Source organism: Staurois parvus, unplaced genomic scaffold, assembly GCF_062004578.1.
Source record: "Staurois parvus isolate SC_StPar_1 unplaced genomic scaffold, SC_StPar_1.0 ptg000116l, whole genome shotgun sequence".
Lineage (NCBI taxonomy): Eukaryota > Metazoa > Chordata > Amphibia > Anura > Ranidae > Staurois > Staurois parvus.
Genome location: NW_028317912.1, coordinates 2,998,790 through 3,022,988, shown reverse-complemented (window position 1 = coordinate 3,022,988; position 24,199 = coordinate 2,998,790). Strand labels below are relative to the sequence as shown.

Sequence of the window (24,199 nt, the reverse complement as noted above, 5' to 3'; positions counted from 1 at the left end):
CTCCTCCAAACATAGCGTTGATCCATGGGCCCAAACAGTTCTAATTTTGTTTCATCAGTCCACAGAACACTATCCCACAACTTTTGTGGTTTGTCCACATGGCTTTTGGCATACTGCAGTCGACTCTTCTTATTCTTTGGAGACAGCAAGGGGGTACGCCTGGGAGTTCTGGCACGGAGGCCTTCATTACGCAGTGTGCGTCTTATTGTCTGGGCTGAAACTTCTGTACCCACATCTGACAAATCTTTTCTCAGTTCCTCAGCAGTCACACGGGGACTTCTCTCCACTCTACGCTTCAGGTAGCGCACAGCAGTCGAAGTCAGCATCTTCTTTCTGCCACGACCAGGTAGCGTTTCAACAGTGCCCTTTGCCTTGAATTTGCGAATGATGCTTCCTAAGGTGTCTCTTGGTATGTTTAACATCTTTGCAATCTTCTTATAGCCATTGCCCTTCCTGTGAAGAGAAATCACCTCTTCTCTTGTCTTCCTGGACCATTCTCTTGCCTTCACCATGTTTGTAACCACACCAGTAAATGTCTAGAAGGAGCTGAGTATCACAGTCATTTTAAAGCTGCCTAATTGGTGCTTATTATGCTTGATTGCTGCTCGGTGACATCCACAGGTGTTTTCAATACCTGATGGAAAGCACCTGTATGAACCTCTGTTCTTCAGAGTGGTAGTCTTTAAGGGGTTGAATAATTGTGGCAATGAAGAAACCACATAAGAACCATTTACTACTGTATTACATAAACAATTGATGTCATTTTAGTTGCATTTGGGTAGTTACAACGTCCTTGTAGGATTTGATTCTGAATACAATTCCAAATGTACACTATAGTCCCTAAACCCCTTTACAGCATTGGGGGTTGAATAATTTTGGACACAACTGTACATTGATGGTATCATGAAGATATACAATGCATGAACTCTGAGCATAAAAGAATCTGCAGAGACCTGGCTCTGGGGGGAGAGCAAAACTACGTACTTGTGTTTATCCTGGCGAATAGAGCATGAAGCCACAAAGTCAAGCTTTGTAACAAAGCAAAATGAGAATGGCCCAAAGTAATATAGGGAATGAAGCAGTGAAAATGGATGCACCACATTGGGGAATAGACCAAATGTACAGAAAAATAACCAACCAAGTAGGTAGGGTTATTGATGCAATCTTTTTCATAATGAATGGTAGCGAGAAACTGATTATCTCATACCCTGGGAAGGTTTATCCAGCTCTGCCTTGTTGCATTATGAAATATTATATACAGAAGGTAATAAACTGAACTGTTGTTGGTATAAGTAAATGTTCTGAACACATTTGCTTAGCAGAACTACATGCAAACAAAGGTAGTTAAGCTATCAGTACATTTTTGAGGATAGGTCAAAAACTAAAGTGTACTGGCTAAGTGGCTAGCAATTTTCTTTTTTTTGCAATGCTTTAGTCCTAGGTGTGATTCCTGCCAAGCTCTATTCAATCCTTAAGAAATTGCATTCTGACCAAAATGGCTGAGTAGCTGTAGTGCTAAAAAGTAAACTTTTTTTCCTCTTTAATCTTCGAATCAAGAGACACATTTTTTTTATTTCCAGATACTGCCCAACAAATCAGTTCTGTTTTTCTTGCTTGTTGGTCAGGAAAATTTTAATCCAACTTAGTTACATATAACCTGACAAATCTCTCCATCTTTCATTGTGGCCTAATAAAAACACCTAAATGGTATGCAGAATGGCTTGAACTATGTCTGGCTCTTTTCTGTGAAAAACATTAAGTGATTTTTTTTTCAGAACCACATATGACTTATCTTTGGCAAGTAAAAATGTAGCAATGCTCTCTTTGAAATATAATACTCCTATTTCTTGAAAAAAATGAACCAATAATTTTTTGTTTGCCTTAGCAACTCTCTCATATCTGGAGGGTGGGTTTGTGGTTTTGAGGTGCTTTGTAAACAATAAAGTGGGGTGCCAAAAAGATCACAAGCTGTTTTGTGACTTGCTTTGACACTGTGGGAGAGATTTACTAAAACTGGTGCACACAGAATCTGCTGCAGCTGTGCATGGTAGCCAATCAGCTTCTAACTTTAGCTTGTTTAATTGAGCTTTGGCAATAAAACCTGGAAATTAATTGGTTTCTATGCAGCGCTGCACCAGATTTTGCTCAGTTTTAGTAAATAACTCTGTCAATTTGTATGAAATTTGTATGAAATTGACAGTGTTAGCTTTATTTTCTTTCAGTGTATATACTTTTCGATATTGCCCTTGCTACTTTAAGTGCTCAGTTATGGTCTATCACTGCTACACCAACAATTACTATCTTTGAAAAAAATACTTTAAAACCTTTTATTTAAATCAACCATATTGGTTTGCTGCTGCTTTATGTAAGCCAATGTAAAATGTGAAATAAACTAAATTATTACACATGCAATTTATGTAATGCTACAATACAGCATGGCTGGTCTGGTGCTGTCCTGAGAATTGTAATGTATCATTCAAACCATGTACTTTACATCTTTAATGCATCCCCTCAACATGTAATTTGAAGGATTTTTGTATTTTCAATGTTGCCCTTTAAGCTGTCTGAAAAGACCCTCTCCCCGCTGAACAATATATTAAAAAACATGTTTTATTGGTACTTGTCCCCCAGGCCACTGCTCAGTTTCCATTGCCCTTCTTGGAAATCCCTTGCCTCGGGCCAGAAAATGAACTTTAATGATTTCTAAAATTAAGCTTCTATTTGCTTCAGACTGATTTAGATTGGGGATCCATACTTTTGTTATGTTTGCATTATCTGCATCACACCAAACCCAGAAACATCCTGGGCTCATCCCTACCTGTAGGTTGTACATGGCTTGTCCTCAAAAACATCCCCCATCCTGCCACCCCCATCCCCATCCTGCGTAAATGGCTGGGCGCTACAAGCGCACTCCCAAAACTGGGCTCATTCAAAGCCCATACATGCAGTCAGTGATCTCTCCCTCTGTAGCTGCAGTAGCAAAGCTCAAGGAGAGAGAGACTCCATACTACACATTTACGGACTTTGAACAAGCCAATCTGGTGAGCTTGTAATGTTCTGCAATTTAGCTAGGATGTGGGGGGGTCTGAGTTTTTGTGGACTGGCTGAGTACGGTCCTTTGGTATAGAACGCAAAGGAACACTTTTTTAAAACCTGAAAAGCAAATTTTATCAAGCTCGGGATACTGCAGTACATGGGGTAGGTTGGTGGAAAATATCCCCAAAGGTGAAATAACCCTTTAACAGCTTAAGTAGGTTAATGAGGGGCATATTTTAACAAACATTACTTTGACAAACATTGCTTGATATGTTGCTGTTTTTTTTTGTTTCCTATTCGATAATATATGTAAAATTCCTAACATTTTCATTATGGGAGCAGCTTGGAATTTCACACTGCAGGCAGTCAAGTTTGAGTTATGAAGACCTGTCAAGAATTGTATAGCATATTTGTTTTAAAATAAGCCTACAATCTTTGTCAACCATTTGTGGGCAACTCACAATGGAGGGGTACATCCTTGATTGCCTTGGGTTAAAGAGCATTGGCATTACAGGAGCAATGCTGCCTATTATTGGAAAGTGGAAGCTTATCAGGCTCCAGAAGTTGGGACCTTGGCATGAGTATGATGTACCATATCCAAAACATATCTTTCGTGGAACTATTAAATGGATCCAGCCTGATGAGCTCTTTACGAGAATATTCATAGTCAGCACAAGTAGGGGAGCAAAGTTTCTAAGAAATTAAAAAAGGAGATGCAAAATAGCTCATTCCTAGAATCCTCATAAAATTGTCAAAGAAAGGCCTAGAGACTTTTTCAAGTAAATTGTTCTGAAGCATATTTTTGATTCAAAAGGATTAGCAGTCCTTTACAGTTGAGTAATACATTTACTCAAAGGTCCACCTAATTGACAGGAACCTTTGGTGAGGCAATGATATGATGACTGCAAAAAGTTTTGAACATGCTTCAGATGAACACACTCTTCAGGCTCAAAGTGGGACACAAATGATTCAGAAAAAATGAGGAAGGGTTGTAACAGCACAAACACTGCAAAGTCCTGGGAAATGGTAGTATGGGGTGATCGTGGTATTAGTGGCTACTGTATGAAGAATGTAGGATTCCGTGTGGCCCTGAGGGCAAGGCTTCCAAATAAGCTGTAGCAACTTCTGTAGATGAGAAAAAGGAGAGAAGCGCCTCTAAGTGCAATAAGTCTTTTAACTCAAGTCTAAATGTAGAAACACTCACATGTGTGAAGTAATCATAAGCATAAAAACCATGGTTAACAATAGTTAACGGTGGGGTGGTAACCCGGGTGAAGAGCCGTCATCTTACTGCGACGTGGGGAGGTCAGCTCTCGGCTGGAACAGCGTGGTGGCTGGAGGGGAACAGCGATAAGGCCGGCCTGCATGCACGTCCTCCCTCAGAGCCGGATGGAACGCACACTGGAACGTAGCGGCGGCATGGCCGTGATGACGTCAGATCCCAGGGTGCACTGCGACGCGTTTCGGAGCATGCCTGACCTCCCCACATCGCAGTAAGATGATGACTCTTCACCCGGGTTACCACCCCACCGTTAACTATTGTTAACCACGGTTTTTAAGCTTATGATTACTTCACACATGTGAGTGTTTCTACATTTAGACTTGAATTAAAAGACTTATTGCACTTAGAGGCGCTTCTCTCCTTTTTCTCAAAGTGGGATACTCTTGATAGGCTGAGCTAGGTTCCAAAACCTCCTGAACAGGAACTTTCTTCAACCTGCCTGGAGCAAAGTGGCATGTCTGTTTCTACAGCAGATCATGGTCCTTGTTACCAGGCACCTACCAAATCTATTTAGCATACATTCTCTTCTTCCCAGCCCAAATATGCTACACCCACACAGAACGTTCCACATTTGTGGATCCCAGCAGCTACCTATGGCCCTGTATCCTTTTTATGGTATGAAAGGTATTTTGGCACTGCAATTAGACAGTGCCGTACGAATGAATAAAATAATTACTTGATTAAGTTTAAGTAATCATATTTTGTTCTTAATAGGACAAATATGAATTACTATAGTCTATCCCAATGAATTAATAGTCTTATCCCTTTCTTTCTGATATATATATATATATATATATATATATATAATGAAAACATGAAACAGCCACTGTAGAATTATATCCCTGGCAAACATTACAGCTGCCACTCTATTGATTTAATGCATAAAGTGATAATCTACTATGACTGGGTGCTCGGCAGGAAAGAAGAATGAGGATGTGAGAGACTGAGGTCAGCAAGGCACAATTTATTTACGCTAGCGCCTTTCAGTGTCTTTTTCTAAATGTACAAAAAATAAAGTGTTGTATTCTGTATTCATCCATGAATGTAGTCTCTTCTCATAGACTTAAATATTAAGAAGGATGAAATATACTGAAGAGATTTTAAAGTAGAACTATAGGCAAAACATTTTATTTTTCATTTTGGATAGAGTAAGGGAGTATTATAACCCCTTTCAATCTATTGTGTCTCATTGGGGAGATTTACCTTCACTTCCTGTCCCATAGCCAAAACAGGAAGTGAGAGATAATACTCTCAAATTAAGAGAATTCCTTGGGGACCTCAAAACTAGTGTACCCATTGGAAAATTATCTCTCTATTACTTTTCTGGGAACAACCTAAAATTTGGGGTTTTCTTTTACTTTCATTTTAAATGATAATGGCAAACAGGGCAAATAGGCTGAAACTCCCTAATGGGGGCACAGACAGCAATAACAACCTAATAGGTGTTCTAATCCTTTTTCACTTTGTACAAAAAGAAAAAAGAAAATTTGCCTTTAGTTATACTTTAAATAAAACTTCCAGCTCACATTATCTTAATATATTAATTAGTTTGATTCGGTTGTGCCCAATCTCAACTTATGTGTACTGTGTACTTATGTAGCTTTGAATGTCACCACTGAAAAAAGTATGATCAATCAAGATGGACGTTTTCCTCTGATCAATGTTCATCACTGTACAACATGAGATGAAGAATTATTAGCTGCCAAAAAGCTACTAATACCATTCAAAAATGGTATTCACACATGTATGTAAAGGTTGTTAGCTAACTGCAGCAGTATCATTTAACTATCAAAGACACACATGACCTAATGTATATCTGCATCCCTGTAACATGATCAAAAGCTTGGATGACAAAATTCTGCCTCCTGACCTTCTCCTATGCATTAGATAAAAAAATGTGGACATGGAGACCATTAATTCAAGACTTTAGTAATTTTACTCAAGGAATTGGAATTATAATAGTAGATAGCTTTGGGGGGGGTTCTGTATACTCAACCCCAAAATCAATTTACTCAGCTTGCTGCACACAGCCCATCCCCAGCCCATAGATTCTGCCATGCTCCTTCCTAGTGTTCTAGAGTGGCACGTTAGCTTTTTCCCAATAAATGTTTGATGATGATTAAAAGCATTGTTAGAAATGCATATAGCACATAGCTCATTTTATTTTGACATTTCTTTGTACTGCTGGAATACTATTGAGAAAAACAGCTCTGAAAATTTACTCATTAAGATACTGAAGATTATATTGGAAGGGGGGGGGGTCCTCCTGGGAGGGACTATACGGTATTGGAAGCATGGTGTGCCCATTGGAAGCTGAGGTACACTAAGTCTCAGGCACAGCTGGGCCTGTGGCAAAATTGCTTATGATAAATTTTAACGTATTCATTTGAAATAAATTATTTTTGTGCAAGCAGTTTGCTTTAATCAATCATTCCAACACCAAGAACGCAACATATAATATACAATTTTTTTTGTACTAAGGCTACCTCGCGTCTCCATTTTAACCTTGTTCTTCTCAGTACATTGATTGACTCCAAGTATATTTTTTCTTCATTTTCTGAGCTCCAGATTCTCACCCTTCCCTAAACTTTCAATACTAAGAGCCTTTCTCGGTCATCTTGCAAGAGCATTCAATCAATTAGAGCCCTATTATTGTGCTGTGACTCCTGTTCTGGATCTCTCTTGAGTTCTTTTTTCAGCTTGTTGAGTATACATTAGCACAGTTATATTTGCTCTGAGAGAAGCTCCTGCTGTCTATTCCATGGACTTTCATTGAACATAATGTGCATCTTACTTTTGCTACACTGGATGTGAGTTTATTGGGCCAGTCACATAAAAAAACATGAGACAGCATCTGAGAATTGCAGTTTCCTCATAACCCATGGTTTTCACTACATTCTGCTATTACATATTTTGACTTTCCTTCTAAACCTTTTCAATATGGACCATAAAAGACATCTGAAAAAAAGAAAATCTGCATTACACTTTGCAGACAGATTTCATGTGCCATTTGTCTTTTGCAGCTTAGAAGATGTATGAATAAAAAGAAAAATTTGATTGGCAGCTACAGGTAACAGGCATTGTTTATTACGTTTCAGTGAATGAAACAGCATTTAAACTGTCATCACCTGTTATACTTTTTTTATTTCTGCTACTAAAGTTTTGTGTAAAAAAATGAATAAAAAATACAGTGAGGGGATTTCATTAGGCCCCGTTCACATAAGAGTGATTTACCTGCGATTTTGTGTGTTGCATAGCACCAGCCCATTCACTTGAATGGGCTGCCCTATGCATGCTTGTTGCCCAAAAACAAGCTCCTTCTCCTTTTTTGGGTGACAAGCTTCGTACAATTTTTAAAGGTGCATTTTGCTGTGCTTTCCACACAATCCTATCAAGCAACAATTACCTCATCTTGTTTGTATCAAATGTAGGAAGCACATTGTGCTGCCATTGCCACCCAATTTGGGATCATGGCTAAATCACGAGATGTGAACTGGGCCTCAAACTGGAGCAGACAGAATCTGGAGCAACTGTGCATGGTAGCCAGTCAGCTTCTATCTTTCATTTAACTGGACAATCGGCAGATAGAAGCTTGATTGGTTATCATGCTCAGCTGTTCCAGATTCTGTCTGCTCCAGATTTGATACTGGCATTCTATATTTTAAATGAAATGTACAGAGGTTCTTGTGATTTGCTTTGTTTTGTGTGGGTGGCTTTACAGTGTACATGTGCTTATCCATGCAAGGCACATCAACAGGGCCACTTTAAAGTCAGCCCTTTAGTAGCTATTACTCAACTATGGAGGTCATTGCTGGCTTGTTTTAAAGTTTATTTACTGCTTGTTAAGAATATATAATATTTGAGTGTCCGTATGCCGACAGTTCTACACAGGGGCGGACTGACAACTCATGGGCCCCCCCGGCAATAGGGGATCATGGGACACCTGTGTCCTTGCCCAAACTCAAAAAAGCCTATAAAAAAGTTACCAGGGGCATCTCATGGGGCCCCCTACTGACCCCGGGCCCTTGGGCAGTGACCAAGTTTCCAAATGGTCAGCCTGCAACTGGTTCTACATAAAATCTGCAGCTCTTCTTCTGTTATTCCTTAAAGGCAGACCTTGCATTTTTGGCAAGGTCGGCCTAATTTGGCTCCTTGTTTAAACATTGTATTACAGGGAGAAAGAGCCTATGGGGTTAGATATTATAGCTAGGTAATATACTGTCCTTTTCCAGGACTTCCATAGCTCAGGGGATGACATCATCTTCCTGCCAATGTGAGATCCCAGGAATTGCTGAGTAGCCCAAATCATGCAGCAGAGTGCAGGATTGTCTTCTCGAACTACTCAATATCTTCTGAGATCTAGGGGCAGAAACCAGGGGAAATGTAAATATGTTTTCTAACCCCCCCCCCCCCCCCATCCCAGTATTTTAGAGAGGTGGGGCATTTGAAATAAGCTTACCTTGCTACTTAGGTGCAAGGTCTGCTTTTAATGACCCATCATAGCAAAGACTCCTATTCAGTTCTCCAAGCTGTCATTGCTAAACTCCAGGAAGTAGCCACTGAAATCACTTCTGTGATAGGTTTAAGCTGTCCAATGCATTGTGGTATTGCATGTGTTGTGCGTTAAGTGGCCTTTTATTGTAAATGGCACCCTGATGCACCAATACAGTGGCAGTGAATGCACCTGAACTGTAATGTGCCACAACACATATGTTATGCATGGAGGTGGCTGAGTTTAAAAAAAAGCATTATATCTAATGTTGGCTTTATTGTGGTGCTTTGACAGCCATTAGGAAAAAAAATGAATGCATTGCATTGCAACAATAAAGTATAAAAGAATCCCAGGTGTCACAAGTACACCAAGCAACTGGACACAACAAGATTTCAAGCAGCAGATAGTTATGGTATATTAGTGGTACCCTAACTTATAGGAAAGGAATTCTAACAATATACTCCATTCATTACTGCAGCAAAGTCAATAAACAACTTTATTTGGAGCCATCCTGGAGGAGAGTATTTAAGAACAAATAATTGTCTGGGCAGCTTGAGATTTACACCTATAATGGGTTTTTGGTTCTATCAGTAACAAGATGACCAGAACGCCCTCTTCGTAATTCCTATTTTCATTTCTATTTGATTAACCACCTGTAGCAAACACTTCTATTATTTTGCTATCTCTAAATCTTAAGCTGCCGGGAGTAACACAGGGGATTTTACAAACCCGACATCTTTCTTCTGCAGGAAATTTAAGGGGAGGACGTGAGCGAATGGTGAACTAATTACCAGGAATTGATTTTAGCATTAACCTGGATTTCAATCCCCGCTAGAGGAGGATAAGAGGGAAAAAAATCAAATGTTATTAAAAACACACAATAAAAAAGAAACAAGATGAAACACATCTTTAGGGTTCTGAGATTGCTAAACCTGACAATGGAAACAAAGGGAAGGTGAATGATATACATAGATGCAGGCAATACTGTGGGAATTTGAGATATGGACATCTGAACACAAATAGAGAAGACAGTTCTTTATTACAGTCCACTGCCCAAAGTCCTGATGTATTCGTGTTGAGATTGAGAATGACTGGGCTGATTTTGTAGTAAATCCTAAAGACCCCACAAACACAATTCAAACAAGAGGTTCTTGGTTTGTAAAATAAATGGATAGATTATGTGCACAACCAATTCATTTACTTCATTGTAAAGGCTCAAAGGAGTCTAGATGTCAAATTGTAAAAGGCAAAGCTATGTCTAAGCATATATGGTACAAACTGTCAACATTAACACTGCAATCCCCTTTCCCTTCCCATGTGGTTTTATTACCTGATGATCCTGCCAGGACAGATGGACTGTCTAGAATATATGGAATCTGCTCACTGCCATCCACTGACAATCAGGCTCAGCTCACTGCACAGCTCACATCCTCAACTATGACAGACACAGTGGCCTGGTACAGAGCTCTGTTGGGTGGATCCTGTGATTATATTAAACTCAACATATTGAGCTGCACTGAGGAAGGAGAGTCCAGTAAAGACACTCCAGCCTTAGTGCTGGCCTCCATACAACAAATGTAAGTACTGTGGCAGGACAAGGCCATACTACTGTGTAAAATGGCAGTCTAGGCCATGTTTGTTGGTAAACAAGCACACTAATGGCACAAGTGTGTGCTGGCTTCTCAGGAGAGATTAGAGGTCAGTGGGGCGCCCTCCCAAAGTGGTCAGTGTGTGTTGGGAGCATGTCTACACTGTGCTGTCCAGGCGAGGACAGACAGAGGCCTGAATCTGTGAGAGATGGAGCAGTAGGGAGCTGTAGGAAAGACGTACAGCTGACAGAGGTACAGCATTTGTGTATGAGCACTGGGAAATGTGTTAGATGGTCTGTAGGATCAAGGCATGAAGCCTGAACAGTAGAGCTGCAAAGAGAGCCAGGAGGCTGAGTATTGTTTTGTTTTCGCTTGACAGTGGAAACCCTCTGCGTGGGAAACTATTTGTTTGTGAACTTTCTTTTGCCATTTTAAATAAAAGTGGGCAGAAAAGCCCAGAAAAGATGCTTCTGGCATGGAGTAAACTCACTGTTTTGCATCGCCAATGAGATACAAAACCTAGAACTTGTTATAATACCTGACTCCTACAGGTACATGATTCTCTCACATGCACCAACAATTCTCATGTAAATACAGGACACAATTCTAAAGAGTGTTTAAAACACTTTTTATGAATTCCTATGATATCAAAAGTAAAATAGATATGATCATATATATATATATATATATATATATATATATATATACACACTTGTACAAGGCTGAATGAAACACTTCAGGTCTCTGTTGAGTTAACAGAATAATATTCTGAATAGTATGTATTTAGGTATGTGACATCCTTGAAGAAGGTACTAATATTCTCTATGTGTAGTATGTACAATGAAAACAATAATGAACCATGAACAATCAAGTAATCAGTAAATAGAATGCTCAGTTAAGCACACATTCCCTATTAAACATAGGTTTTAGTACAAGGACTTATGGTGATACACAAATGATGCAAAGTGATCAAGCACAAATTGTGTAAAAAGGGGAGAAATTGCATTTACCTATGAAAGAACAGTGAAGTGAACAGGTTCATTTACTGTATGGAGCATGAAGTATATAGACTTTCTGTCTGCTCGCTCTCTTCACTAACACTCCACCCTGGAAAGATGTAAATCTTCCAGTTTTTTAGGAAGCCGTGACACTCCCTCTTTCTCCAGATCTAAATGCTATTATATGCAGGTGGGAGCATTGCATAGGATTTAACTTTGCTTAGCAGGAAATAGTTACAATGAAATCAGTTCTCGGTTGGGGAAGGGATACAAAAACATTTACCTTATGTACCATAGAAGAGAAGAGTAAACCTATGACTTTGCTATGATTGGAAGAGTACAGATCCACTTTAACTTAAAGCACAAAACTTCTTTCAAATACATATTAGGGAATAGTCTGCGCCTCAGTCTGAGCATGTGTTTCAGAACTGAGAAGGTTTTTTTTTATCAATCCATATCTTCCAGTCTAGCCTTTCTACATATTTGAAAATATTGTGCTTTCTATTTACAACCACCTGAACCAAAGGTGGCCATATATGGTTTAATAAACAATCAATATGTAGCACACCTCTAATTAGCTAGGGGGAGCTGGTTAGGTTTTTGTTTTAGTTAAGAGGCTGGATAGTAGCCTGGTATGAGTCAGCCTGGGGATGAGTCAGCCAGGTAACTTAATTTAAGGGCTGAAGGCTCTGCAGGTCAGTTACCTTATACCTCCCCCTGCTCTAGAAGCTTGAGAAGGTAACAGAAGATAGTGGGTGAGGAGTGGCTGATCTGCATACTCAGGGGACTCTGACCAATTCCCAAGCAGGGGGCTTGGCATTGGATCAGGGCAGCCCTTAAATATAGGTGAGCCTGATCAGAAAGTGGTCAATGTCAGGTAGAAGATAATGCGAGAAGGCTGGACTGTGAAGCCTGGGAGGGGGCCCAGGAAGGGGCACACCTGCAGTCAGGATCTTGGAAGGAGGATCTCTCAGCCTGAACCATCCCTTGAGAGAGGACAGCCTGGAAAGCAGGGAAGGAGTCAGCACAGTGTAAGGCCTGAAGGCAGCCACCAACCCACATTCTTATATGAGAGGATTGAGTGAGTAATCCTGCACCCCCTAGGCCTGATAAGGGGATAGGGCAGGCAGGTGGCAAACCCAACTAGCTCCTCATCTGGGGCTGCTCTACTATAGTTACAGTTTCAGGGTCCCCTTGCTCAGGGATTCCTTCAGGCAGCTGAGTGAAGAGCAAGACTCATCTGGGGTCTGAAGAGGTACACCAGAAGGGCTGGAGAGCTCTTCAAGGAGAAACTATTTGTCTATGGACTTGTACATAGTTGCTAAGGATATCACAAAAAAACAAGCTCAAGGACAGTTTACTGTCTGCAGTGTGCACGTGTTGAAGAAAATGCGTGTTACCTTGCTGTGCAGGACTATAGGGGGACCCAAAATTCAGCGACTCCTAAGGGGGTAGTGCTACAAATATATTTCTACCCTGGCCAATCAAATCAGTTTGATGAGACTTTAAATTGAATCTTAATTGATTGGAAGGGAAGTGATTGCATTTTATTTTTTGCAGTTTCAACCCATTTTGATCTAATCACACATCGATCAGAGCATTGAAGCATGTATGGCCACCATTAAGCTGGCCATAAATGGGCAGATGATTCTTCAGGGATGATGGTTGTGATTGTGAGACATTTACTCATTATCTGTAGCAATGGGACCCACCACTGTTCCTCAGGTGACTGAAGAACTGAAGTGGTTCATGCATGGATAACACCTTTCCTTCCCAACCATCAGAATCATTTGCTATCTCCCCTAGTGCAGCTCTTTGTCACTGGGACAGAAAGTGATGGAGATTTCTAAATTTTACAACTCTCAGTTAACATAAGACAAGAGAAAACCTTCCGGAGGATCACCTGTCCCAGTGACAGCTGAGGGGATTTTCCTCACTTTGCAGAGATTTCTCCACAGTTTCTTTTGTGTCTACTGCATTTGTAAACCAATTTCCAATTATACATTACAAGTAAAAAGTGCTGTTGTTTTATGATTTTGAATTGAAATCCACCAGTTTGCAAAGTGCAGTGTATCCTACCCATCTGTCAGCCTATTCTTGTCTTGAGATGAGTGATAACATAAAGAAATGTGCTGTACCTAACTACAAAATATATTAATCGCTTGCCGACCCGCCACAGTGTTTTTACTGCGGCAGGGCGGTACCTGTGCGCACAGCGCCGTCTTTTAATGGCACTCTGCAAAGCAGGTAGGGGGCGCACGTGAGGCGTCTATCACCGGATCCCGGCGGGTAATTAGCCGCCGGGTGCCTGCGATTAATGGTAATCACTGACAGATAGCACGGCTGCAGTGTTTACATTGCAGCTCTACTATCTGTCAGTTCAGAGCACGAACATGCTGAACCTGAGAGAAGACTTTATCTCTCTGGATCAGCATGTTCCTGTGAAGTACACACCCCCCACCCACTAGTAAAACACTTGCCTCACACAGTTAACCCTTTCATTTAATAAAAAAGTTAACCTCTTCCTCCCCAGTGCCATTAGTACAGTGTCAGTGGTTTTTTTTTGCACTGATCACTGTATTGGTGTCACTGGGGATGTCAGTGACCCCAAGTCAGTTCCCCCCAGTGTCAAAATGTCCGCCGCAGTCCCGCAGTCCCGCCATAAGTCGCTGATCACTGTCATAAATCGCTGATCACCGCCATAAGTCGCTGATTGCCACCATTATTAGTATAATGGGAAAAAAAATCTCTGTATCTTTCCCGCCATTTGTAGACGCTATAATTTTCATGTAAACCAATTAATTTACACGTATTGGGATTTTTTTTTTAAGCAAAGACATGTTGCAGAATATATTTTGACAGAAATTTATGACTAAATTTGATTTTTACATTTTTTTTACTGGACATGTTTTAAAGCAAAAAGTCCAAAATATTGTTTTTTTCTCAAAATTGTCAGCCTTTTTTTTATAGCGCAAAAAATAAAAAACGCACAGGCGATCAAATACCACCGAAAGAAAGCTCAATTTGTGGGAAAAAAAGGATGTAAATTTAATTTATGTTCCATATTGCATGACCGCGCAATTGTCCGTTAAACTAGCGCAGTGCTGTATAGCAAAAAAATGGCGTAAATTGCAGTATCTATACCATAGTTTGTAGACACTATAACTTTCACACAAAGCAATCAATATACACTTATTGGGATTTTTTACCAAAAACATGTAGCAGAATACATTTTGGCCTAAATTTATAACTAACTTTGAATTTACTATATATTGTTTATAGCGGAAAGTAAAAAATATTGTTTTTCTTCAAACTTTTTGGTCTTTTTTTGTTTATAGCGTGAAAAATAAAAAGCGCACAGGTGGTCAAATACCACCGAAAGAAAGCTCTATTTGTGTGGAAAAAAAGGACGTAAATTTCGTTTGGGTGCAGCATTGCATGACCACGCAATTATCAGTTGAATTAGTGCAGCTCCGAGTAGCAAAAAGAGGCCTGGTCAGGAAGGGGGGTAAATCCTCAGGAGGGCAAGTGGTTAATATAGGGTGCCACACATACTGTATATCTACTGATTTTAAAATGGTTAGTTTGCCTTTACCAAAAACCTACCTATGCAGGTAAGGGGCACTTGTAGATAAAAATAAACTGCAGCTTTGACTAAAGCTGGATAACTCCCTTGGCATAGATGAAGGACTTTATACCTACCTCCCAAAATCTAGCTAACCAGTCCCAGAGATGGCATCATCCCATCCTGACTTGTTGCTATGATGTTGCTAAGACACTTCCAGCCAATACTGCTCATCCCCATCATCACAAGAGTGAGCTCTCAAACCTCCACACGTGTGGTCCACGGTCTCCTCCATCACAGCATCACTGAGCTCATAGCTACTACAGCAGGAGAGAGAGCACATGTGAGGGGTTTGGGCTAGGACTGTCTTCCTTTCCTGGAGTTCATCTTTAAAAATGTCCCTTTCTTGTGTATCTATATGACTGTGGAATAGAAATAGACTGTAAGCTCATTTGAGTCTCAGGTTAATTCTAAAAAGATCTATGTGCTTTGCAAAGTTCTGCAAAATATGTCAGCACGACACAAAATTAATATTTCAATAACTAGCATAAGGATAAAATATTTGAATACATTAACATAAATACAGTTCAATTATGACTTCTATCTGAAAACTATTTGGTTGAAATGAAAACTGAAAACAGAAAGAATAAAAGGCAGAACTGATTTAAAAAAAACATCAGCTCAAAATATGAAGTTGATAAAAAGTATCTATTTATACGATTCCAAGTGCTCTAATTTCAGTTACAGATTAGTAATGTATTTATCTAGAGAATACGACAAGTATTTAGTGTATATATAATGCAAATTTTATGCAGCTGTGATCAGCGATCCATGAGGAGCAAAGTTAAAAATGGAAAGGGGTCACCCATGTTTTAAAATGCAAACTATGTAACCAGATTTTATCATTCAGAACATCTAAAATAGGTGTTTAATTAAACACTCATTTAGGGCATACTTCGCATTAGTGAAGCCTTTACTGAAGATGCTGATGCAGCAGCTTTCAGTCATTTTTTCATGTCCTTCAAAATTGTAATTGTTCTTGAGTAAAACTAAGATCTGCCCCTCACTTTTAGTACATGATGAATAGAAGAGTTTTATGTAAAGTGTTACTAAACCCACAACAGTAAAATCAGCCTGTATATGCAGTAAAGCATGTTTGTTATACTCACTGTGGAACCTAAGGGGTTAATCCTCTGCATTGTGTAAAAAGGCTTTTGATCCTGAATGCTCTGCTCCTTCTCTTGTTCAAATGTCCATGTCTTATCTCCTGATAGGACAGACTGAACCGTAGCCATTCTGCACATGCTCAGTTTGGTGGGTATTGCTAGAGAGGTTTTTTTTTCTCTTGGGAGAGTGCATGTGATCAGCACAGGGCCAATCAGCACTGTCCAGACAGAGGTCAGGGGTTTTGCATCCTCCTAGAGCAGAAAGAAAACTCCTCCTACAAGCTTTAACCAGTGCTCTTCTGGACACTGATAGAAGTCACAAGACTGCTCTAACTACTGATGAGAAAAGGTATTTAGCAGTTTATATTTACTAAAATTATTTTACTCCCTTGTTCTGTGTACTGTGGGACACCAGATATAGTGAATGCAGGGTCTTGGGTTTAATAACACTTTAAGTTGTGCAACATGCATTCCACGTACAAGGGTGCATGTAGCAAGGCAGCACCAAAACTAGAGTAGCTCAAACCAGCCAATCATATATTATTAAAGTGTTTGTAAACCTCAGACATGAAAAATTAACAAAGCCTTAATCCAAAGCACTGAATGACATTTCTCTCTGTTGTCTAGTATCTCTATCTGCGTTACTCACTGTTGAAAGGTTTTTCTGACTTTAAGAGATAGATGGGTATGGGGAGGGGAGCTCCAGCACACAGCCTGTGATTGGATCCTTGTGCTGCTTCTTCCTCTCCCAGTCTAAGCTCTGCTGTACAATGAAATGCAAAAGTCTGATGCCATGTCAAATTCAGTTTTTATACTACTTGCATTTAAAAAGACATTCAATGTTGTGGGTAAGGAATAGATATCTGCATATATGTGTGTTTTTTATATATGCCTAGAGTTTTGCTATAAGGGCAATGAAAGAGAATGGCTGGCTTATATAAGGGCTGGTCACCAAAGTAACTTGCTGTACCATCACCCCTTCGCTGCAGTTTAAGCAGTTACTATTGGTTACTAGGAAGGATTCTGTATTATCTGTGACATAACTAAACATTGCATAAACTGTATTTGCTTCTTACCTTTAGAAAGGAATCTAAAGAACCATTTTCCATGTATTCTGTAATTATCATAACCGGTTTGCCTGTAAAGTATAATATAAATAATCAAATGTCTTAAGTTACAGTTTCTGTTATACACAACATAATTTTCAGTAGACTAATGATATCAGTCTACTGTATATGGTGTAGAAGGTAAAGTGGTTAAATTTTACGTCAGCCTTAGATAGAGCTGTACATGGCTGTATAGAACACATATCACATCACAGCACACTCCAAGAAATATGCTGGAATACATTTTAGAAACTTAGAAGAGTGATGGCAAAAAAAAGACCAAGTGGTCCATCAAATCTGCCTCGTTTTTTTTTTTTATATATTTATACAATATATACTGTTGACCAGGGGCGGACTGACAACTCATGGGGCCCCCGGGCAATAGGGGATCATGGGGCCCCGTGTCCTTGCCCAAACTCAAAAAAGCCTATGAAAAAGGTACCAGGGGCATCTCATGGGGCCCCCTACTGACCCCGGGCCCTCGGGCAGTGCCCGAGTTTCCAAATGGTCAGTCCGCCCCTGCTGTTGACTACCACTGCTAAAAGTGTATTCCAAGCATCAACTAGTCTTTCAGTAAAATAATACTTTCTAAGATTAGTTTTGAACTTTCCTCCTGCTAGTCTGAGGTCATGTTCTTGATCTTGGCTTCATGCTGAAAATACTGCCCTCCTCAATGTTATTCACAACCTTGATGTATTTAAAGGTTTCATTAATGTCTCCTCTTTCCCTTCTTTCCTCTGGACTGTGCATATCAGGGGAGGTTTACTAAAACTGAAGCACTCAGAATGGGATACGCATGGCAACCAAGCTGCTTCTAATTTCTGCTTGTTTAATTAAGTTTTAGCAATAAAACCTGGAAACTGATTGGTTCTTATGCGGAGCTATACCAGATTTTGCACTCTACAGTGTTAGTAAATAACCACCATTAAGTCCCTGAAGTCTCTCATGACATATTTATTTATCATACCCTTCACCATTTTTGATGCCCCTCTCTGGACTTGATCCACCTTAAGAATAACTTTTTGTAAGTGAGGTCTCCAGAATTGGACACAGTATTCTGAATGAGGTATAACTAAAGATCTATATAGAGGAATCATGACCTCCTTCCTCCTGCTGGTGATCCCTCCTACAATTCTATTTGCTTTCCCCACTGCCTTGCCACACTATTTTGCAGTCATCTGAAATAAGTACTCCCAAATCTTTTTCCTCCTCTGCACTGTGACGTAATTTTCCCGTCACTGCTGTTGAAAATGAACATTGATTTGACCCCACTAATGATTAGAAAATCAAACAAATATTCTTGAAACAAAAATTCTTGAACAAAAATCTATATGTGTAAGGCCAGCTTTATTTTGGGCTGTTCTTTGCTTGGAGGTTATGGCTGTAGCAAGAAATATACCGCTAAATTAGAGAAAAAAATTTTTGGTCCAATTTTCCCTCGATAATAAAAAAAAATCAAGAGATATCTGTTACCATTTACCACCAAAAGAAAGCCCAATTTGTCCTGGAAACAAATTATATTCCCCCTAGTATACACAAAGTAGTTTTGATGATATTAACGGCTTTACTTACACATATCAAAGTTGCAAAATTGTTTTTAGGCGTTTAGATTTGTTCTACCCTTAGTCACTAAGGGGTTAATCTTATCTATACTTTCCAATTATAGCATTTGATCAGAGTGTCTTAATATGACTGTGCAGCTCAAAAATTACCAAATTCCACTCAGTAGTCAGCACTCAATTTCAATACTTGCCTGATATGCCCCTCTCTTCCCTGTGAATAAAATCTATGTGAAGATAATTGTGGTGAAGGTAAAAGGCAAAATAGAAATGAAATCACTACTACAACTGCCCAAAAGCTACCAGCCACTATTCAGGAGTCAACCAATCCAGTAGAACCTTGGACTCTGATGAAGGGGCATACCCCTGAAACAGTGGTGTGTATTCAAATGAGTGCAGTCCACAAAGAGGACTTTCCTGGCCCTTCCTCCTCACCTTATTGGGATGCTGACCGAGGTTTTACTACTCTTTGCCAGCATTTTGCAGGATCCACTTGGTTATGTTGGACATGGATGATTATTTCTTGCATGTTTGAGCCTTTGTATTCATGATTCTTTGTGAGTGTACCATTTAGATTCTTTTATTTGCCTTTTAATAAACAGCATGATCAATGAAATGCAGTGTGCCTGTGTTTATTTTACTTGTGATGAGGAATGTAGATGTTACTTAACTGTAGCCGTTACTGTATATTATAGATATGCGCAGCCAATGGTGTGTACCCCAAAGCTCAAATGCATGCGTGTGCATATTGTGTCTGTGTATATATATATATATATATATATATATATATATATATATACACACACACACACTTTTAAGTCGGTCAGTGGGAAGTCTTTCCCTTCTCCCCACCTGCACATAGAATGATGCAGCTAATGCGCACAGGGTGATTAGGGTGTGCCCTGGCACACTTGGCACACCCCCTGGGCATGCCTATGCCATATATCAGCATAGAGAAGTGGGAGTTCAGAGAGTAGCAATTTTTCTGTCATAAAAAAGTAATTTAAGGCATTTCTAAGTAAAAAAGGCACAACTCAAAACACATGGAGGTATAGGGATAAAAGATGTAAGACTTTAATTGGGGTTTAAACACTAAATTTAGCCATACATTTTAGATGGTGTTTGGGCATTATATGAGCTCTAAATTGGTATTTCGTAACCAGCAGGTCTGTTTTCAGCATACATGCTGAAGTACATGTAGGAGAGTGGTCACTCTATAATACTAAATAAGTCATTGACCCATTCCCCAGAAATGATTGGGTCAGGGGTGTCTGTTGCTAGCAGTGCAGGTGTCAAGGGGAGGCATAAGAATGCCTTAAATGTGCTTCACCCCAGCATGCCTTTCGTATAGCATTTCTTCAATTCCTATTACTGATTTCATAACAAGGATGCCAAAACATTATTGTTACCCATCTGCCTTTCCTGTCTCTAACTGCTGCAATAAATCATACAAATCCTTGCCCAGTCAAGTAGATTGAAAGGCTAATAACCATCTAATTTCTATGGGCATTTTAAACACACCTTCGCAACAACCTGAATATGTCTAATGTACAAAATAGCTCCCTTTGGCTAACCTATAACAACAATTGGACAATAACCTTTCCGTAATTTAAATCAAACCTACTGTCCACAAACTTTATGACACTAAGGATTTTTGTGTAATTATCTGCAATAGCTAGATTTCTTATACTGGAAGATTCATCTGCATGGACAAAAGCAAGGCATTTGCTAGCTTATAGGTAATGGTGTATGTGTGAAAGTAGCAATACCTGTTAATTGATCAGCCACTTCCCAGCAGTGTCCTGAACAGATGGAAAGATGGCTAATGGTTATGTGCTTAGTGTGAATAACGCTTAAGATTTTAGTAGCACATCAGCTCTGCAGTAAGATGCTTCTTTTAATGATTCCCATCAAGCTAAGGGTCTAATTACTGACATTAGGTTCAGACAATCATTGGGTATAGATTTCCCCCACTAATTGTAAAACAGATACCAAGATAGACACCCTCATTAGTCTGTGCAATCACTGTGCATGATCAGGGTTCATTTACATATCCAATTAACTACCCCTTCATCAAACTGTTAACCTGGGTATGTACGTTTTACATTTAAAAAATCCTGAAGTTTTAAAATGAGCAAACCTTTTAAAGGGATCCTGAAGTGACATATAGAGACTGTTAGAGTTGACATCTACTTCTGTAAATACTATATCCATGTCTGCTATAGTGACCCAATGGTTTCAGGACTTGACTTGGAACAAGAATGTACATTGGGCATTCTAACTTTGCACTGACGTTCTAGATTTGCATACTTGTTCCAGGTCTTTGTCTCATTGGGTTTCTGCAAGGGAAGTTGCATTTTGCAAGAAAATCTTCCCCAGAGCTTAATCAATGTGGTGAAATTTCACTTTGCTAAGAATAGTCAATCACATGCAAGGAATATAAAAATTACCACATATATGCTTGCATATAATTGTATGATAGGTGTCAGTGGAGCTTCACCACACTAACGAAGCTTTGGAGAAAATTCTTACAAAGTACAACTTTCTTTAGAAAGTGAACAGTCTATATGCCTTTAGTAAACTCACCCCCTTGCATCAATGCCAAAAGGAAGTAGGCAACTATAGCATTTTTAGTATGAGGAAAGGAAAAGCAGGCCCCATTTTTCTCTTACTGCAGTTTTTTTTTTAAATGCAAGAATGTTGTGATGAAAAGAAGTACCGGTAGTTGTTTATATTTAAAGCATTAGTCCTCATTCACACTGACTGTTTTTACAGCTGCTGTTTTTGGCTTTTGGCATAGTTTTTTACAGCCAGTAAACTCCCCAGCATGTTATCCTATGTGTCCATGCACACATAGACTGTAATCAATATTTTTTGGCAGGGGGATTTTTTGGCTGCAAAAACCCCCAGAACTAGTGGATTTCTATAGGAGTTTTTAAGCTGTAAAATTCTCTAATGCTGAAAAACACGGCAAACCTGTGTTTTTGGATTTTTTTTGATCAAATAAAAAATTTAGGGGGTAAAAAAAAGCTAAAAAACACAAACACCGAAAAACGTGGCTAAACGCTAGCGCAAATACTCTAAAAACGCTGAAAAACATGTTTTTAACATAACTTTACACAGCTAATGCTACCAGCATTATTAAAAGACCCAGTGTGCATGGAGGCAATTTTTTAGACACACATGCAATGTCTCTTCTGCCATGAAGCACACCTATCAGCACATCTCAGGTTACAGCAGCTGGTTCAATCCCTATTGCTGGGATGACTATCTCCTGTGCAGGAAAGACATCATCCCGGGCTGGCCAATGATGATGGACAAAAACAAGCACACAGAAAAAGATTCTGGCGCCAGTGAGGGACAGGAAGGAAAAGTGACAATTGCTCCATTCAGTTCTGCTTTACTGGGTACATAAACCCTAAATCTATTTTTTAAAGTAGAACTTCACTCTCTCAATCAACATTGACTATTCTAACCCCTTATACTGCTAGCATTAGTAGATAGTAAAGGTATATTATATGTATTTGTTTTAATTGTTTATCCATTTATTCGGTTACTTCCTGGTTTCTATGCCTAAGCAAATGGTGCCATACATCCCAGGAGTCTGCAGGTGGGAAAGAGGGGCTTTCTCAGCTAAGCACACCCTCCTGCCTGCATGCCTGAGCTAAGAGCAGATGAATTTCAAGAGTTAAATGCTACATGAATCATCATTTCTTCTTCAAGATGGCAGCGGCCACAAATGCTGGGGGGGGGGGGGGAGACATGGATGGATGCGGGAGTTAGATTTGAATACTAAAAATGTATTTTCTTTGTTTGTATTGTGGTGCTCAGATATAGTCTGGATCTGTTTAAGAATATTTGGAGTCATGCTTCACTGTATACAGTTTTCTGAAGCAAACCATTGTGAATCTATTGAAAAGTTTCTTACCTGGAGATCCTGCCAGTAAGAACATTTCCTGTTGCAGACTCACAGTGCAAATCAATTACCTTCCAATTAACAGCATTGCCAGCCTGCTGTGAGTATTTCTTCATTTGGCTGGTAGGCTGCCTACCAGGTCTATCAGATAGGCAGCCCAATGTCACCGGAAGGCAGTGGTTCAGTGCTGTCAGACTGCATCTGTCACTGGTAGGATCTCCAGGTTAGAAACTTTGTAATGGAGTCACAAAAATGATTTGCTTTGGAACACTGTATATGGTGAGTCATGATGCCAGACATTTTGAAAAATAGTTTCTGTGTTTACATTGTGGATAGTGGACCTTATATGCAAAAAGTCCTAACAAATCTATCTCTTCATTAACCTTCACTATATAACTCATTAGAGAACTTAATGGATTTTGGGTGTAAACACAACAGAAAATGTATACTGGTAAATATGCATTTATTGTGTTTGGGATTAAAAAATAATATTTTCAAAAATATGTTTTCTTTATTTCTTTAAGCTCTGGCTCACACTGATGCGGTGTGGAAATTACAGTGTTTTCAGTGCAAATTATGCACTGCATTAGAATCGCACCCCGTTCATGCGGGTGTGTATGGTAACAACACCCCGAAAGCAGTCCACAAAACGCAGTGCGATGTGCAGAATCAGATCACATAGGTATGATTACCCACGGGATTCGATTCTAGTACGGACCCAAAAAAGGCTCCTTCGACCTTTTGGTGCGGGTGCGGTGTGATTAGAGCCATACATAATGTATGGCTCCAATCGCACCGCACAGAAATCGCATGTGATTTGTACAGGAATGCGGTGCAGTTCCTGTGCAAATCACATGTGATATACCGCAACGCATATATGTGGACACAGGCTGAGTCAGGTAAATAAAAGAGTTTTAACATTTCAAGGTGTCCCTACGTGTTCTGCACAGCTCAATATGAGGTTTCATTTAAAGGGATGCAAGAGACTGGTTTGAGGTAATGAAGGGAGAAAAGGTTTATCCTGGAGTTTCACAACTCCAGATAAAAACAGCAAGCTAAATAAAATTATCCTATTAGGAACTCTGTCATGCTGGTGGAATCTGCCAGCAGGTCTGTCTGCTCAACAGAGGATTTGTCCACTGGTCACCGCTGAGCAGGCAGATGACAGGTCTATGTCCACTCCTCATATGCAGAGCAGACACAGACCACTGTTCTCTATGTGAGGTCGGATGTAAATGGACCGCCTGGCCATTTACATCCGACTGTCATCTGATCCTATCCACTAGACCAGGGGCCTCCAAACTTTCTAAACAAAGGGACAGTTTACTGTCCTTACAACTTTAGGGGGGGGGGCAGACTATGGCCATTGAGAGTAGAAAATGTCATGATGTCAGTGGGAAAAACAATCCCCCAGCGTTGGCATCAGTAGAAGGAATTGTGCCCCAGTAGAAGGAATTGTGCCCCATCATTAGGAGGAATTGTGCCCCTTT

The 24,199-nt window shown here is 39.7% G+C and overlaps 1 protein-coding gene across 3 annotated transcripts in view; it reads right to left on the bottom strand.

The window, feature by feature from the left end:
• LOC149467286 (ephrin type-A receptor 3-like) overlaps nt 1–24,199 on the bottom strand; it is a 267,500-nt gene that overhangs the window by 14,083 nt on the left and 229,218 nt on the right. For all 3 annotated transcript variants that reach the window (XM_089671959.1, XM_089671961.1, XM_089671960.1), the window contains one exon: nt 17,205–17,266. In XM_089671959.1, coding sequence (XP_089528085.1) covers nt 17,205–17,266 — 62 coding nt within the window. The remainder of the gene's footprint in view (nt 1–17,204; nt 17,267–24,199) is intronic.